We start from the raw sequence: 18,415 nt of genomic DNA, 5'->3' as shown, positions 1-18,415 counted from the left end.
AACAAAATCTACCTTAATAAAATAGCATTGACTTTGATTAACCTCTAGACTTGTAATAACATCGGCCCCTGACTTTGATTAACCTTATTCTTACAACTTATTCAGAATTAATAACCATAGTTTTCTGTAGCATTGTGCAGTTAGGTCATTCAAACACAATATATAAGATATATATATATATATATATATATATATCTATATAATATATATATCCATTGGATATGATTAATTTGCGATTAATCATTGATACAGCACTAAGATATACTCCCCAATTATGGCCATAACATAGTGGATAAATAATGTTCTTTTCTTGAGCAGGCATAAGGACTCCGCCATGCCTAGATCCAGCGGTGTGGGATTTCGAATCGGTTCCCCAGCCACCATGGAGGAACGGAGGGGGAGATTCCGAACTTAACCACCCTTCGCCAAAGGGGGAGTGAGGTGGGTGGCCTGGCGCAATTGTTTTGGACCATGGCGGTCGGGATGGGTTATAAATGATGCAGCACTGAAGGACTTTTTTTAACAACTGTCTGGATGACCCTTTACCTCAATGGGAGATGAAGGGGCTGGAGATCCTAGACTTTGGGGTTTACCCATTACCTGTGCCATCGCGGCTCAATGGGATACTTCGACCACACCTGTGTCTCCAGAGAAGAGGGCCGCCAGCCCAGCCACCACAGCACAAGATGGCCACCAACCCAGCCACAGCACAAGATGGTCACCAGCCCGGGCGCCACAGCACAAGATGGCCGCCAGTTCAGCACCACAGCACAAGATGGCCGCCAGCCCAGCCCACACAGCACAAGATGGTCAGCCAGCCCAGCACCACAGCACGAGATGACCACCAGCCCAGCACCACGGCACAGGAGGGTCGACCTACACCTGTGTTGGCAGACAAGATGGTTGACTCAACGCCTGAGTCTTCCGGCCAAGGAGCCACCGCACGCCATCATAGAGGCCGCAGGAGGAGGAGACAGGCGCCAGCCGTTCCTCAAAGCCCGGAGGATCGCCCCCAGCAGGCCGCCGTCAGCCCAGGAGGACGCCCCGAGCAGGCCGCCGTCGCCCAGGAGGATCGCCCCCAGCAGGCCGCTGCCAGCCCAGGAGGATCGCTCCCCAGCAGGCCGCTGCCGGCCCAGGAGGATCGCCCCGAGCAGGCAGCGGTCAGCCCAGGAGGATCGCCCCGAGCAGGCAGGTGGCCCAGGTGGGCGTCCCGGTGGTTCCCCGAGGCGGTGCCCGGGCGTGCCCCGAGGTCGCAGGCGGTGCCCGGCGTCGAGCCCGAGGCGGTTCCCCGATGCAATGCCCGAGGCCGAGAAGGTGGCCGAGACAGAAGCGGCGTTCCCGATGCTATGCACGAGGCCGGTAGGCGGTGCCCGAGGCGGTCCCGATGCCGAGGCGGTGCCCGATGCGAGGCGGTGTCCCGAGGAGGCGCCGGTATGCGGTGTCCCGATGCCCGAGGCGGTGCCCCCGAGGCGGTGCCCGATGCCAGGGCGGTGCCCGAGGCGGTGCCCGATGCCGAGGCGGCGGATGCCGGTGGCGGTGCCCGATGCGGTTCCCGATGCAAGGGCGGTGCCCGAGGCGGTCCCCCCGAGGCGCCCCGATGCCGAGGCGGTGCCCGATGCCGAGGCGGTGCCCCAGGCGGTGCCCGGTCGTAGGCGGTGCCCGAGGCGGTGCCCGATGCCGAATGCGGTGCCGATGCGAGGCGGTTCCCCGGCGCAATGTCCGATGTCCGATGGTGCCCGATGCGCGGTGCCCGATGCGGTGGCGGTGCCCGAGGCGGTGCCCGATGCCGAGGCGGTGCCCGATGCCGAGGATGCGAGTGCCGATGCCGCGGTCGAGGCGATGCCCGAGGCGGTGCCCGATGATGCGGCGCCCCGAGGCGCCCGAGGCGGTGCCCGAGCGCGGTGGCGCCGATGCGGTGCCCGCCGAGGCGGTGCCCGATGCCGAGCGGTGCCCGATGCCGCGGTGCCCGATGCGGCGGTGCCCGAGGCGGTGCCCGCCCGATGCCGGGCGGGTGCCCCGAGGCAGTCCCCGATGGTGCCCGATGCCGAGGCGGTGCCCGATGCCGGTGCGCGGTGCCCGATGCGTGCCCGAGGCGGTTCCCCGGCGCGGTGTCCGGATGCCGAGGCGGTGCCCGAGGCGGTGCCCGATGCCGAGGCGGTGCCCGATGCCGAGGCGGTGCCCGAGGCGGTGCCCGAGCGAGGCGGTGCCCGGGCGCCCCCGATGCCGAGGCGGTGCCCGATGCCGAGGCGCGGTGCCCGGCGCGGTGCCCGAGAGGCGGTGCCCGAGGTGTCCGTTCCCCGCCGGGCGGTGTCCCGAGGCCGCTCCTGAGGCCAATGTGCCCGGCGTAATGCGCTCCCGAGGCGGTGCCCCATGTTCCCGGCGGCCGAGGCGGTGCCTTGTCGCCCCGGTGCACCGGTCGGCCCGAGTGCCCCCAGGCCGTGCCCGGGCGGCCGTGACCGAGGCTGTTCCCGAGGCCGGCAGCCCCCTCAGGCCGCCCGAGGCTGCTCCCGAGGCCGGGTCCTTGTCCGATGCCGCTCCTGAGGCCGCTCCCGAGGCGGTGCCCGATGCCGAGGTCGCTCCCGAGGCGGGTGTCCTTGTCCAATGCCGCTCCTGAGGCCATTCCTGAGGCCGCTCCTGAGACCGCTCCCCGAGGCGGTGCCCGGCGCCGAGGTCGCTCCCGAGGCGGTGTCCTTGTCCGATGTCGAGCCCGAGGCTGTTCCCCGGTAGGCGGAGCCCGAGAGGCGTGCCCCCGAGGCCGCTCCCCGAGGCGGTGTCCTTGTCCAATGCCGCTCCTGAGGCCGCTCCTGAGACCGCTCCCCGAGGCGGTGCCCGATGCCGAGGTCGCTCCCCGAGGCGGGTCCTTGTCCACGCCGCTCCTGAGGCCATTCCTGAGGCCGCTCCTGAGACCGCTCCCCGAGGCGGTGCCCGATGCCGAGGTCGCTCCCGAGGCGGTGTCCTTGTCCGATGCCGCTCCTGAGGCCATTCCCCAGGCGGTGCCCGATGCTGTTCCGAGGCCGGCGCGGGCCCGAGATGGTTCCGAGGCGATACCCGCGGTCCAAGGCCGCTCCCCGAGGCGGTGCCCCTTGTCTGAGGCCGCCCCCGATGCCGCTCCCAATGCCGCGGACCTGGCCATCGCCACAGCCTGCTCCTTACTGGCTCCCCCGATTGGCAGGTTCCGCTCGGGCCACTCAAATGGCGAATTCCTCCCCTGGCCGCCTGCACAACGAGAATGGACTGATCCACCGCGGCCACCTGAACTGCCTGGCCCCTCGTGGGTCCCCTGAACTTTCGGGTCCACCGTGGCCACCTGAACTGCCTGGTCCCTCGTGGTCCCCTGAACTTTCGGGTCCACCATGGCCCCCCTGATCTGACCGGAGCCACCTGGGCTACCAGGGGAGCCATCACTGCCGGGTCCCAGTTCCCCACACGGCCTGGCCCGCCATCCCTCCCCTGTTCTGCCTCCACCAGTCCACCTCCCTCCTGGTCTCTTTTTTTTTTGGTTATTTTGTTCTGAGGAGCATCTGGAAGCTGCTCCTTAGAGGGGGGGGTAGTGTCACGGTGTCTGTTCTGTGTCTCCCCTGGGTGGCCACTAGAGGTCTCACTTCCCCTTATCGCCACCCCACTTTAGAACTGCATTTCCAATAGTCTTGTCTGTTTCATCACTGCTCATTGCACTCAGCTGTCCGTGGTTATCAATCATTGCACTCAGCCAATTCCCCGCTATGCTATTTTTAATTTTGTCAATATTGTAAAGTCATGTATCAATTGTGGACTGATTACAATTATTTTCCAAAAAATGTATATCATCTAATTAAATTTTTTGGAATCCTGATTACAGAGCCATTTGTAACATGTAAAACGTACTTACAGTAGTAACGTCAGCTCTGACAATACTAGTGGTCCCCGCCATTCTTCAACCTCAATTTACAATTAACCAAAATCCAAAAACATGTTTACCTGCATGTGCATGTGACCATTAGCCAAAATTTAAAAATGCAAAGACTTTCTGAATATACATAAGCAGAAGATGTTGTGAGGAAGAAAAATAAATAATAGAATAATAAAAGATTATACAATAATTTATTGCGCGCTATTTCTGTAATATAGATATGCTCAGTCATATGTAATCAACAGATGTCGTGAATCGCCGTATAAGTACTTCAAATTTTCAAATGTAATATAATCTAATTAAACTTTTTAACTGACAACTAAAAAAAGATAAAAAATAAAAAATTTATCTTACAGTAGTACTCAGCTCTGACTATAACTTAGTGTCGCCGTATAAGTACTTCAACCAAGAATTTAAAATCCATTGAAAATTATACAATTCTTACTAAATTCATGAAAAAAAAAAAATACATATATAATACTAATGTCATGTTAAAGGTATTATATCCTATATATTATAGTAAGCGATGTCTGATTGATAGCTAGTATGAGTACCCTAATAATGTCTTCATGTATTCATTTTTATTCAGCCACAAACCAGAGGCCCTTAGAGGTGACGAGGGATGAAGTTCATAAGAACAGATGCCACGTGAAGTTCCACCTGAACTTTTCACCAGTGAGCATTCCCTTACCGCCCGGTCGTCTTCACAACGTCACGGCAGTGAACTCACTGGGTCGGGCTTCCAGCGCCATCAGCTTCGAGGAGTCTTCAATAGGTACAGTGTTTATACTACACTAAAAAAAAAAAACATTGGAAAGTGCATTCACTCATAAAAAGTGCTGTCAAATGATTAATCGCGACTAATCCCATCCAAAATAAAAGTTATTGTTTACATAACATATGTTTGTGTACTGTGTATATTTATTGTGTATATATAAATACAAACACATGCATGCATGTATGTTATGTTTACATATTAAATATATGTATTTATAATATAAAATATAAGAATATATATAAATGTATACATGTAAACATTTTCAAAATATGTACAGTCTGTGTGTGTGTGTATGTGTATATATATATATAGATATTATATATATATATATTATATATATAGATATATATATATATATATATATATATATAGCTATATATATATACATACACACACACACACACACATAATAAATATACACAGTGCACATACATATATTATGTGGACAAAAACTTTCATTTTGGATGCGATTAATCATGATTAATCATTTGACAGCACTAAAAAAATACCAAGCAATTTTGGAATTTTGAAGTAGCAAAAAGGAGTAGTATTTTCTTGTAAAACATACTGCAATAATTGATATATATGGCTTCACTGCAGACACAGAAAATATCATTTACAAGTCAGTTTAATGTGAACACATTGAATTGCTTGAAAAAAAGGGTGAAAATAAGCCTTATTCCAAGAGTCATTTAGAAATTCCTATTCATTATTAACCTTGTATGATACACTGGGGTTGAGCAAAAACACCTAGCTCATATTTGCCAGACACTCTTGTAGCTTATAATCATCTACCGTGTTTTTTTTTTTTTTTTTTTTTTTTTGAAAGAACAAAACCCATGCTGGCAAACAGAAATGAAGAAAATATCTCCAATATATTGTCTGGTTGATGGTGGTGTTGTTGTTGAAGTGGCTTCTGGCAACTGAATAAGATGCTTACATGCATGGCTACATGTGTGCTTGATAGTAATAAAAATGCTAATGCAGTCTGGATCACTGGATTGACAACAAAAATATTTTCCCTCTGGTTCTAGTGTATATTTTATAGAAAATGGATTCCTTTTAAAATGCATTTCATATGTAACAGCTATTTGATTGCATTAAAAAAAAAAAAAAAAGCAACTTATGATTAGCATATATTCTTGTGACAAGTAGGGAACATATCGATGAAAGTACATCAACGAAGTAAATTGCCTTATAATGGAACTTAAGAATGCAGACTATTACATTTTGACCACAATTTCAAGATACATGGGAACTAAATATACTGAATACACTGAAAAATAATTTTCTTTATCAGATTTTTTTTTTTTTATTATTAAAAATATGTGCTGTCAAATGATTAATCACAATCACATCCAAAATAAAAGTTTTTGTTTACATAATATTTGTATGTGTACTATGCATATTTATTATGCATATATAAATACACAAACATGCATGTATATATTTCAGAAAATAATATATTTAAAAATATATTTATTTATAATATGAATTATATGAATATAAATATATGAATGTAAATGCATGTCAATATTTTCAAAATATATACTGTATCTGTGTGTATTTATATATACATAATAAATATACACAGAACACACATATACATTGTGCAAACAAAAACTGTTAATAAAAATACTAAAAATCACAACACTTATTTTTCTTACCTCTTTTTTCCCCTTGTTTGCTTTTAAAGTGAGAAATTTGTCTTGTCTACATGATGTTTAGATACTAACAAAACAATATTTTTATATATCACTCAAAAAACTATCTTGTCTACAGGATGTTTAGATATTTCTTAAAAAATTTGGAATTATTTTTTATTTTTTTTTCATTCCTTCCTCTTAGCATGCCCAGACACAAAAATTAGCATCCGAATAGCCGACATCTAAACAACATCAACAGTGTTTGAAAGTCGTAAAGAGTGTTTCGCTCAAGCCAGGTCAAGGCCTGAGCTATAAATCCTGAGGCCACTATGTGTCTGCTATGAATAGTAAAGAGAACGTAGCTCAGAAACATCTCTTTGTCCTCGTGTGTATGTGTTTGTGTGTGAGTGAAGCTAAAACCGCAGAGCAGTTGATCCTTGGACACTGCAGCTCGAGAAGAAGAGAAAGGCCACTCTGTTGCTCTCTGCTTATTTCCCATAAACCTTAGCTCCAAACGGCTTTCCCAATATTCAAGAGACGCCGCTGCTCAAAAGATATCTTGAGAAATGTCACAGTGTGGCTTCTTTAGGAGACGTGTGTTATTACAAAAAAATTATCTTCTCATAAGAACGACCAGCCGCATAACAAAAAGAAGATATCACCACCACTAATCATCAATCACCTCTTTCCACCATAATATTCTCTCGCTAGTGGCATTTGTCATGAGTGATTCTTTCTGCGTAGCCACTAAAACTGTGTTCTTTTTGTACTGAGCCTTGTCACAACTCATATACCATTAGCATCTCATTAGTATTTTCACACTTCCAAGCTATGTTAGAGGAATAGTTTGCCCAAGAATATCTCATGACTATTATGACATTACTAAACCTGTATAGCTTATTTTTTATTTTAATTTTTTTTTTCTGATAAAAACTAAATGAGAAATTTAGAAGAATGTTCAAGCTGCTCTATTCCATACAGTGAAAGCAAGTTTCAAATGACAGCTTCAAGCTTTAAAAAGACAAAGATAACCCACAAGTCTTCCCAATCCCAAAAGCTTTTGTTTTTCCATGCACTTGTCAAATCTTTAACTTTTGAAATTTTGAAATTTTGCTTCAATAACATGTCTTCATGTAGATTAGTTGAATATGAACATGTCAGCAAAATGAAACATGAATTTTGAACCTGGCTCAATCCAATGTTCATATTTCTGTTCTAGAATTTTATGCAAACTAGTGAATATGTAATTATATAATGTCTCATTTGCATATTTAAACATAAAAATTCAGAAAACTTCTATTACAAAACAGTTGCATTCATGTACTGTGATTAATGAACTAGGGATATTATGCTAAGTTACCCTATTATTATTATTATTATTATTATTATTATTATTATTATTATTATTATTATTACCCTACTTACCTTTAGTATCTTGCATTTAAGAAATACTATATATATATATATATATAGATACTATATATATATATATATATATATAATATTTTTTTTTTTTTTTTTTTTTTGTTTTTTTTTTTTGCATATTCAAACCATACCATGCACATTCTGCTATGAGATACATGAAAAGAAATGCCATTTGGAGTCAATTACATCAAACATGCCGAGATGCGTTTTGACGTGACCCATTTGAATATGGCCATGTGTGGATACGATTTGAGGACTTTTCTCCCATCTGTTTTCCCAGAAGAACGAAATGAAATTCTGATGACAAAATTAATTTGGGGGGATTTATTCCTTTGAATATGATACCTGAGATTGGTCATGAGCTTACATCGAGGTCTCTTTGGTCCAACAGTGAAACCTGACCCCCCTGAGAAGGTGGTGGCCAAACCCGTAGCCAACAATGCACGAAGACTAGAGGTGACCTGGAACAGTCCCAGTACGTGGCCCGATGTGGAGACCTTCCCGCTGAAGTACTTCCTGCGCTACCGGCCGCTTATCCGAGACCAGTGGCAACACGTAAGTGGGGAACATGGCTTTTCTAGCTTCTTGGCATCTTTAATGTTTATATAAAGTGCATATGCTATGTGGCCTCAAACTATAAATGACACAGTTTTCATAAACTCAACCTTCTAGGTATTTTAAGTTGATCAAACAGCGCAGTCTTGTTGGTCAAATAACAAACTCCTACTATATATATATATATATATAATATAAGCCAGTTTTCTGAAGCCAAACATCCTTGTCACAACAAACCCAACAAACTAAACCAAACAAAATATTTTTTTTTTATAAGCCAGTTTTCTGTGGCTCAACATTCTGGTGATGATAAATCCAACCATCTATTGCACATAACATAGCGTATTCTGGTATCCAACTATATACGTCTTTTCTGCATGGTTAAGAATAGTGTTTCAACCACGTCTCATTTTGTACAAGAATACAGGGGTCAACGTGGGCGACTGAGATTTGGTTCCATTGTCAGCTCTCCACATGAGTCCAATTGTGTCCCTCAGCTCTACAGAATGAGACCAGACATGTTTTTTTTGGAAACTGATTTGCTCACCAAGATGTCAATCAGAGTTTTGGACAGTTGAAAATAGGTGATTTATGTCCCATAGTCTGAGCTCATATAGGTTGCCATACTACTGAATGAGAGCACCAGCCAGTCAGTCAGAGAAGATTTCTTAAGAAGCCTGTTGGGTTTATTGAATTTATTCCTCTTACATATCAAGGCTGAAAGTAGATGTTGTGTCATGCTTATTTCCATTAAGCTCCTTAAGTAGATGAGCACATCTCACTCTATAATCTAGTTACTGTTCACGGTGCACCTGGGTCTGTGTTGTCCTGTCTGTTCGGCCAGCTCGTATTAAGTGTTTCAGAACGCCGCTGAGTTTCAAATCTGTTCGGGAGTAATTTGACATTAGACTACCTGCTTTTTCCGTCTCTGGATGAAGTTTTGCCTTGATACTGGAACTTCCAAAATGAACAAAATAAAAACACAAACAATTAAACTTGAACCTGTCAAAATTTTACAGATAAAATACAAAATTAATACTTCAATGAACGCAGTTGAATTTGTTTTTGCGGGCCTTGATACGGCTGTAACTTGTATTACATGGGAAAAAAATGGAAAAAAAAACATCAATATACTGGTCAAAATGAGTATTGGAGACGTTTCAAATATTCATTGATATGTATCAAAAAGTCAATATTTTTGGCAACACTAGCACTATTGGGAAAAAAATGGAATGTAAAACTGCAATATTGAAGTTGTGATGAAATCGAACTCCCAACTAGTGTTGTTAAAAGTACCAACATCTATACCAGTCAGTACTGACATTTTTAAAAAAATTCTATTTCCCGCTAACATTTGAGCGAATTCTTAAACACAGCTGATTGGTCATTGTGTTCACGCGCTAAACAGATATGACTTTTATTGGCTTCAATGATCATTGCTTCACACTCTTCACTGAGCGCTCACACGGAAGCACACGGGGTTGAGTGCATGAACACAATGGCCAATCATCTGTGTTTAAGAATCCGCTCAACAGCGCTCAAATGTTAGCGGAAAATGGACATTTTTAAAATATTAGTAAAGACCGGTACCGAAGTCAGGACTTTTGACAACACTACTAGCAACAGATCTTTTTCTTCCATATAGTGATATACAACAGTGTAACAAGTTATCGAGAGAAAAAAAAAACAAACAAACAAACAAACAAACAAACAAAAACAATGTAATGCGGGGATTTAGTTCTATGTGCTGGTTATTGATTGGATTTTGAGATGGGGGCATGGCATTAAAAATTAATGTGAACTTGCAGTCGGTTGAAGAGGGGGCAGGGTTTAAGTGGACTAATTAATCAGAGAATTTCTGCTTGCGTTACTAAAGAGAAATCTGTTGGAAGATCATGTTACAATATTTTGATACAGTGTCGATTAAGAAAAATCGTATATGTATGAATTGTTTGCAATGACATCTACAAAAGTCATTTACATTAAAAGAAATGTTTATTTCATGCCAACGTTAACTGCACCAGGCTAATACATTAACAACAGGTTTTGTGAAAATGTCGCATTTTATAATAAGGCTTATTTGCATAAAAAGGCATGTGTGCACTGAAAAGAATGTCTTTCTAGTAAAGCAACTAAATCTACATGCAAACACCAATGTTATGTAGCTGGAGTCATGATGCCATACTTCACTACAGAGCGCATCTCATCCCTCCTTACAAAGAATCCAACTAAATTTCCAAAACAACTATTACTCAGTGCCATACAAATCCTATTTGAGTTCTCTGAGACCACTACTCCTCCGAAACAAACCATATCAGCCCGAACACAAGCTCATATCAGCTTGCAGCAAAGGCCATATTGAGCTCCATCACGACAAGGTGGAAACCTCATCAGTCTTCGGCAGAGCCGGGTTTCAGCTGCGCCTCACATGTGCACTCACGTAGTGTATCACGACGAGAGGGCTTCAGAGAGATGAAAGAGCCAGCTCGGCACGGGGAGCATGGTGTAGGGAAGCCATTCATTCTGCTGAGGAATGAGGGGATGGCAGCTGGAACAGTCCTTGCTGAGCGATGGATGCCTCAAAGCTGCCTGGGATCAGACGGCAAAATGTGGCATGGAAAAAATCAAGCGCTCGCGGCTAGCCAACGGTGTCCCTGGGTTTAAGAAGTGGACATGTTTAGTATTTGCTTTTTTAATATTAATAACATCAATTCCAGTTGAATTGAGGTGGGGGTATGCAAACATGGCTCAGATTTGAGTACCTCCGATTCTGTTGCCAGAATTGTCTAAACAGACACGCTTTTACTATTCTGTGCAGTGCACTTTTTTTCCTTTTCTTTTCTTTTTCTTTAAGATTTACAATTCTAACATAATAATACTTTTTGACAGTAATATCAGAGGCCTTTCGTCATGAAGGAATCAGTAGATAGATCGATAGGCAGTCAGACAGGCACAAATTCAAAGTACCGCATGTATGCAAAAGTATGCGTATGGATCCATAGTCTGGTAATTAGGACTTTTTTTTTTTTTAACAGTCAGCCATCTGTTCGGAAATCATGCATTAAAAGAACACAGTGAATCCACTAAATTAAGACTCATTTTGGATTCATCGCAACTGTTTTGACACAGATAATGCAGTCTTTCACAAATGCTTACTGAAAAGTTTTATCTAAAGTGGACTAAAGTGTAATCCACTGCATGCAGGTTTGGAATGACATTACAATTTTAAGATGAACTTTCCTTTTAATATATCAAAGGCATATTTCAAGATCAGAAAAACAAACATTAAACATGTACCATAAGTAATAGTTCATTCCTAAATTACTATTGAAACCTAACATTAGAAATAACAAAAGCAAAATGTGTGGCCTCGCATTGACATATACAGTACATGCCTATATAGTAGAAATGTCATTTTTGTTGAGCGGCTCAGATAAATGAGTGGACTGAGATAGTCAATGGATCAATGTTTCTGCTCAGTTGTAATTGATTGAGCTGAGCTGAAGAGACATATGGTGCAGCGGAGCTTTAAAAAGCACTGACATTTAACAGATGACTCTAAGAGCAACGGAAGTGTGGAGTAATTATAAGAAAGATATGCATACATTCACACCCGCTGAGTGATGAACTTTGAAACTTTTTATTCGCTCGAAGGTGTGAAGAAGAGATTATAAGATGTCTATTTGTAGTGGGAATATATATGCTGAAAAATATCAGTATTTTGAGTGCCAAATTTACTAACAATAAATAGGTCTGCTTTTAATAAATAGCAGTGTTTCTTTGCATGTTTTGTCTGAATTGTTTTAGTGCTTTTCTGTGATCACTTTTTAAGAGAAAAATGACAAATTATTCATGATGTTCTTTCTCTTTGGATAAAAGTATTGCTGTAATGATGCGTCAACCTAATTGATGGTGTCAATTATGTAAATGCATCATTTTGCATTGATTGCATGAATACATCCGACTTTTATGTTCATCCCAATGATGCCGACTCATGGGCATGATGGAAATTTTCAGTACTCACTGCATTCTCAGAAAATTTAAACTGTTTGAGTGAAACATGGATAGATGAATGGCAGAAGTTCTATTTTTTTGTATTGTTTGGGAAGTTGAACTAATGGAGTAATCAGAAAAGAATCAATAGATTTATTAGATGGTTTGGGGAAAATAATCATTAGATTCATCGATTAATCTAAAAAAATAACCGAAATATTAATTGATTTAAAAAAAAAAATCAAAGTTAAACATATGACTAATGGACTAATCAGAAAAAAAATCAATAGATTTATTAGAGTGTTTGGTAATAATAAAAGAAAATTGTTCGACTAATCGAAAAAATAATCGAGAGATTAATTGATTACTAAAAGAAAAAAAAAGTTGCAGCCTTAGCTAAAAGTTGCTGCTAAAGTAATAAATGTTAATTTCATGTATGTATGTATTTAATTTTTTTTTATTATTTTTAAAAAATGGCGTAGTTACAACATCTACCAGCAGGGGTTAAAGGCCTATGCTAACCAGCAAAACTTTGACCATGTTAAATCTGCGCATTTAGTGCCTGGTGTGCTAGTTAATGTATAAATGGCAGGTTTTTTGTATGTAAATACCTCAGACTAAAAAGCGCAGATGTTTTTCATTTTCCCAATGGGTTAAACACAACAAAAATAATAGTTGCAGTATTAAGGTTGTACGCGCATTTCTTTAGCACATGCATTTAAAGAACAGGTGAAATCCTGTTAATCGCAAGTTATTCTGGAGAGAGATGTGAATGATGTATTGAAATAGATGGGAGCGGCGAAAAGACACGAGACAGCTGTGAAATGACTGCATATGTTTCACGCTCTGTCTTTTGTCCAGGAAAGCAGCAGCATGGAGTGTGAAAAAAAGAAAGGAGGCTGGGGCTGCGGAGGAGGAAAAAAATGTTGTTTTTTTTTCTTCTTCGCTCCTTTCATTCCCAGAAATGATGTATTTAAACTCAAGCTTTAACAAGCCGCTGTGGTGCCACTCAGCAAAATGAGAAACAATCTGCTCTTGACCAGTGGGGGCTTCTGGGAGTCGCTGCTCAGAATGAATGTGCTGTGTTACAGGCCAGGCTTCATAGAGCTCCATCCAGTTTCAGGTGACTGATATGTGACTGCAGATCTAATGGAGTTTGGCTCAATGTTGCATCGGGTTATTGCAATGATGGATAAAATTAAAGCTACAGAAGGAGTGCACTATTCCAAAATGGAGTAGTTTTAAAAGATTAATGGAATTTGAACAAGATTTAGAATGTTATTTTTGAAATTGTGTAGTATAGCAAACATTTTGACTGTGAACATAAAGTCTGGTCCACATTGTAGATCATTCTCAACAAGTGTTGCTTGTTTTGTTGGTTAGCATGGCCTTGTTAAAACCTCTGCTAGTAGATGCCTGGTTCCCTTTCAGTCGGTCATTCTCGGCGTCACGTCGGTGACCAACGAATTGAGATCCCAATTCGTCGGTCACTGATGTGACGTCTCTGTTCCCTCCTTCAGGAAACGAGGGTTACCATATGTAACCGAGACATTTTTTAGAATGCAAGTTTATTTTATTTTTATTTTTTTTCATAGCACCCATTCAAAACAAAGAGTGTAAAGAAAATTCAAAGATGTAAAGTATAAAGAAATATATTGGGGGCAGGAAAAAAATGATTTACCATAGCAGATATTTAAAGTCTAGATTTTTGGAGGCCCCTTGAAAAGTGTAAAATGTTAAATTGATTTTATGTATATTTTTCATTAAAACTATACCACTTATTGTGTTTTTGAACAATAAATGTTAATCGCGATTAATAAAAAAAAATTATTTACATAATATATGTGTGTGTACTTTGTATATTTATTATGTATATATAAATGCAAACACATGCATGTATATATTTAAGAAAAAATATGTTACGTTTATATATTAAATATATTTATATGTAATATAAAATATAATAACAATAAATGTAAATATTTTTGAAATATATACTGTATGTGTGTGCATTTATATTCACATAATAAATATACACAGTGCACACACATATATTATGTAAACAAAACTTTTATTTACGATGCAATTAATTGTGATTAATCTTTGACAGCACTAATACATAATAAATAAACAGTACACATGCATATATTATGTAAACGAAAACTTTTATTTTGGATACGATTAACAGCACTTTGATGGCACTTTTGTATCATTTTAGTTTTCTTTTTTTAAGTATTTCATGAATTTTATTGTGCAATGATTCAGAAAATTAATCTAAAGTAAAGACGTATAATGTTACACAATAATTCAGTTTTCAAATCAATGCAGTTCATTAAATGTTCTATTCATCAAAGTATTCGTCAATTCGTAATTAATAACATACTATTATTGTGTTGACATACCTGCTACTAAACAAAAACAGTTGAAACACACACAAAAAAAAAAAAAATTCACAGTGGTTGTATCAGCCTGGTTTCTTTTTAAACAAAACATTGTTTGGTTTCACACTGCAATATTCATGTGTCCTTGAATAGTGCAAATAACTTTTCATTTTTATATCTTCCCATTTATTTCAAAAGTTTTAGTTTATGTTTATGAATAAACTGCAGCTTTGCAAAACAGCCTTTTCTTTAATATCTAATTTCATGAAGAAACTGCAAGCATACACAACAGCGTAGCGCAATAATTGCCTTGTCCTTAGTTTTCCTTTGTTCTTTTTTTTTTTTTTTAATGGAGAGACAGGTTCAAATAACAGTGCACTTATGCTGATTTATTGACTACTAGACTGTGTTTCATAGGACCCATTAGCCATTAGCGTGTGATGTCAGTTAGCAGTCACAGTTATGATATCATCCACGGCTGTCCGTGCTGCAGATATCAAACAGCAGTGAACCGGGGGGAATCAGATGCCTCCCTGGCTGTTTTGCAGTTTGGGTGTGTGTATGTATGTGTGTGAGCCATTGTGAACTTCCAAAACACCTCACTATAGCTAACAGTGGCTCAGGACTCAGTTTATAACTGCACAGAGGCGGATTGCAGCTAATTAACCACCAGTACAGAGGGGGGGAAAAGGCCATATATACAAAATGTGGGTGTTTGGGGACTCTGAGATGTGTGAGTCTTGTGAAAGTATGCTCAGTCACGCTGTGGTGCGGCGTTTTGCCTGAACGCTATCATGACCTGTCCCTTCTCACGGTCCCGTCGGCCACAGCCTCCATTCCCCTTCTTATTTATGGATCTCATCAGAATTCAGGGTTTGAAGATGCTCCCTAGAAGACACACAAGAGGTTTACTTCATGTCAACAAACACATTGACTTCTGCTGAGCTCATGATGTTATTTTCTGTCTTCTTTTTGTGTGATTTGTTTCAAACTGCTATTTTGCAGTTGTGACTTGAAATAGACACCAAGACAGATTTGTTGAATGCCTTTTGAATCGCAGTTTAATTTGTTGTTGAGTGGAGACCTCAGCCTGAACCTGTCTGTCACCTTACAAATTAGAGTTAATTGAGAATCTTGCACTAGGGGACATTTTATTTTATTTTATTTTATTTTATTTTATTTTATTTTATTTTATTTTATTTTATTTTATTTTATTTTATTTTATTTGTGGAAACCATAATACATTGTCATTATTCTTTTTTTAATGAATAGAATGTTCAAAACATGCATGCATAAACAACAGCATTTATTTGAAATATACATATATTTGTATACATGTATACATAAATGTAAATATAGATTTTATATATAAGTATTGCTTCCTTGAAACACATAAACAATGTGGTAATTCCAACCAGAAGAATGTGCTAGTCTCTGATTTCCATGTAATTACAATAAACATGCTTTCTAGTTTCAAAAGAGATGCAAAAACACCATAAAAACACCATAAAATGTTCCATGCGATGTGTGAGCTATATTCTAAGTCCTAATTTTAAATCACATCTTTTTACTTCATCACAAAACCATTCTGAATGAATCATTCACGAATTAGATTCAGTGATCCGGTCAAAACAGTTAACAGCATGCTTGAGGCCAAGATTATAAATGAATAACAACCTTCAGTCTGTTTTTGACACAAATCTATCATATGACTTCAGAAAACTTGGACTGTAGTCAGATGGACTACATTTATAAGACTTTCATGTTACTTGTGTGTCCTTTCTGATGCTCAAAATCATCCTTCATTCTCCAGCACAGTCTTCAGAATTTAATTTTAATTTTTTTTTTTTTTTTTTATGTTCCACAGAAGAAACACTGGTGTAGGGATTCAGAACAACACGAGGGAGAATAAATGATGACTGAATTTACATTCTTGTGTGAACTATCCCTTCAGTCCTGCTTTGTGCTTTTCACACCAGTTTCAGTTCACTTCTCGATTGTCAGATTTATTCTTACGCAGAAGGACCAGCCGCCATCATCGTCTCGCTTACCATGTGCTAAATTACCCACAATTCTCTTCTTTGATTGGTTCAACCGTTGATTTGTCTCTCTCCGCCCGATGCACTGCGTTCCCCGTCTCCCCCGGCTGCCCCGTGTTTAATGGCCTTTTGTGCATCTGCCAGCAGAGCCTCTCATCCTCCAGCCGCACTTAGATTAATCAATAGCACCGGCAGTGCAGTGCCATAGGCATGGTAAAGGACATTAGAGGCAGAAAGAGGGGTATTCAGCCATCCTGTGCTCCACCCCAGCCGGCCCCCGTCTGCTCCACACACACACCGGACAAACATTTACACTTCTGCATGCTGCTGCTCTTTTTGTGCAACAAGACTAGAACACTTCTGTTGGAATACTACATCGCAAGTGTACAAGTAAAGAGGGGAATTCACCTGATTTTATTGTTCATGGGTGTTACTTCTGCTGGATATCCTAATAATAATTGAACATCTGACCTGACCCATAGAAATAAACTGTTGAAAACATTGGCTGACCAATTGAAGAAACCAATTTTTATTGTTTGTTTGTTTGTTTTTTTGTTGTTGTTTTTTTGGTGGGGGCATTATATGCCTTTATTTCAGTAGGAAAGTAGGAGAACAGGAAGCAAAGTGAGAGACAGAGAAGTGGGGATAGGATCGGCGCTCGAACTCGGGACGCTCAAAGTGCAGCGGCGAAACAGTTTATAAGTTAACTTTTTTTTTTTTCTGCTGAAGCTAATAAATGCAACAGTGCATCATAAATAAAATAACTATTTAAATAAATAAATAAATAAATAAATTCCTTTATACTGCTTTCATACTTATAAAAAATAAACAAATAAACTGTCTGGGCAAGATGTATTTGTGAGATTTATTTATTTAAATAATATTAAATAAATAAAAAAAAAAAAATTAACAAATAAAATCCAACATACACAAACCAAAATACATAAAATAAATAATAGTAGTATTATTAGTTTGTTTGTTTGTTTTTTTTTTTTTTTGTTTAACACTCTTTTTTTTTTTTTTTTTTTTGGTAACACTCTGACAGGCCAACACAATCTCATGGCATTTCATAACAATTTTATACTTTGAAAAGTGGCAGCCAATTTGTATGAATTCTTATCTCATTTGTTCTATGTTTTCTTTTTTTAACAAACTGTTTATGAGTTTCAAATGGTTAGGTTTAGGGTGGACCTTCATGCGTACTTTTTCCTTTTTTTTGTTTTGGTAAAATATTACATACATCTTATAAATTCACATCACATCACATCTTATGAATTCATGCACACCAATTACAAGTAGTAGTTTGGCTATTTTTCACAAATTTCATCTGGAATTCCACGTGAGTGTGAAAAACTTCAAAATCCAAATCTGAAATTCCGCTAACATGAACACACCTTAAGTATGTGTTGTCTGAAATCCAGTTCACTGTAAACACACCTCAAAAGCTCACCTTTATTGCATGCCCTTTATTACATTTTGTCCAGAGTCTCATCAGAGTCCTTCTCTCATGTATTTAGTGTAATCATCACAGGTCTGGTTCAGTGAATGCTGTGGCTGCTCTCAGTGGAGATGGATTGTGTGTCACGCTCTGGCCTCTGCTGAACAGATGCTCTTCTCTTTGGCTGTAATTGCCCCATCGCAGGCCTGTCATCAGAGATGCTGGACTTCTGATTATTTCAGAGACAAGTGATATTACGCATCATTATCTG

General features: G+C 40.5%; 1 protein-coding gene across 1 annotated transcript in view; it reads left to right on the top strand.

Moving 5' to 3' along the window:
• Nucleotides 1–2,698: 2,698 nt before the first annotated feature.
• The window catches only part of LOC109053628 (ciliary neurotrophic factor receptor subunit alpha-like), a 39,807-nt gene continuing 24,090 nt past the window's right edge, over nt 2,699–18,415 (top strand). The window contains exons 1-3 of the mRNA XM_042731976.1: nt 2,699–2,921; nt 4,479–4,664; nt 8,130–8,293. Of these exons, the coding sequence (XP_042587910.1) occupies nt 2,699–2,921; nt 4,479–4,664; nt 8,130–8,293 (573 nt within the window). The remainder of the gene's footprint in view (nt 2,922–4,478; nt 4,665–8,129; nt 8,294–18,415) is intronic.

This window comes from Cyprinus carpio, chromosome B10 (assembly GCF_018340385.1).
Source record: "Cyprinus carpio isolate SPL01 chromosome B10, ASM1834038v1, whole genome shotgun sequence".
Lineage (NCBI taxonomy): Eukaryota > Metazoa > Chordata > Actinopteri > Cypriniformes > Cyprinidae > Cyprinus > Cyprinus carpio.
This window is presented reverse-complemented; position numbering and strand designations above follow the sequence as displayed.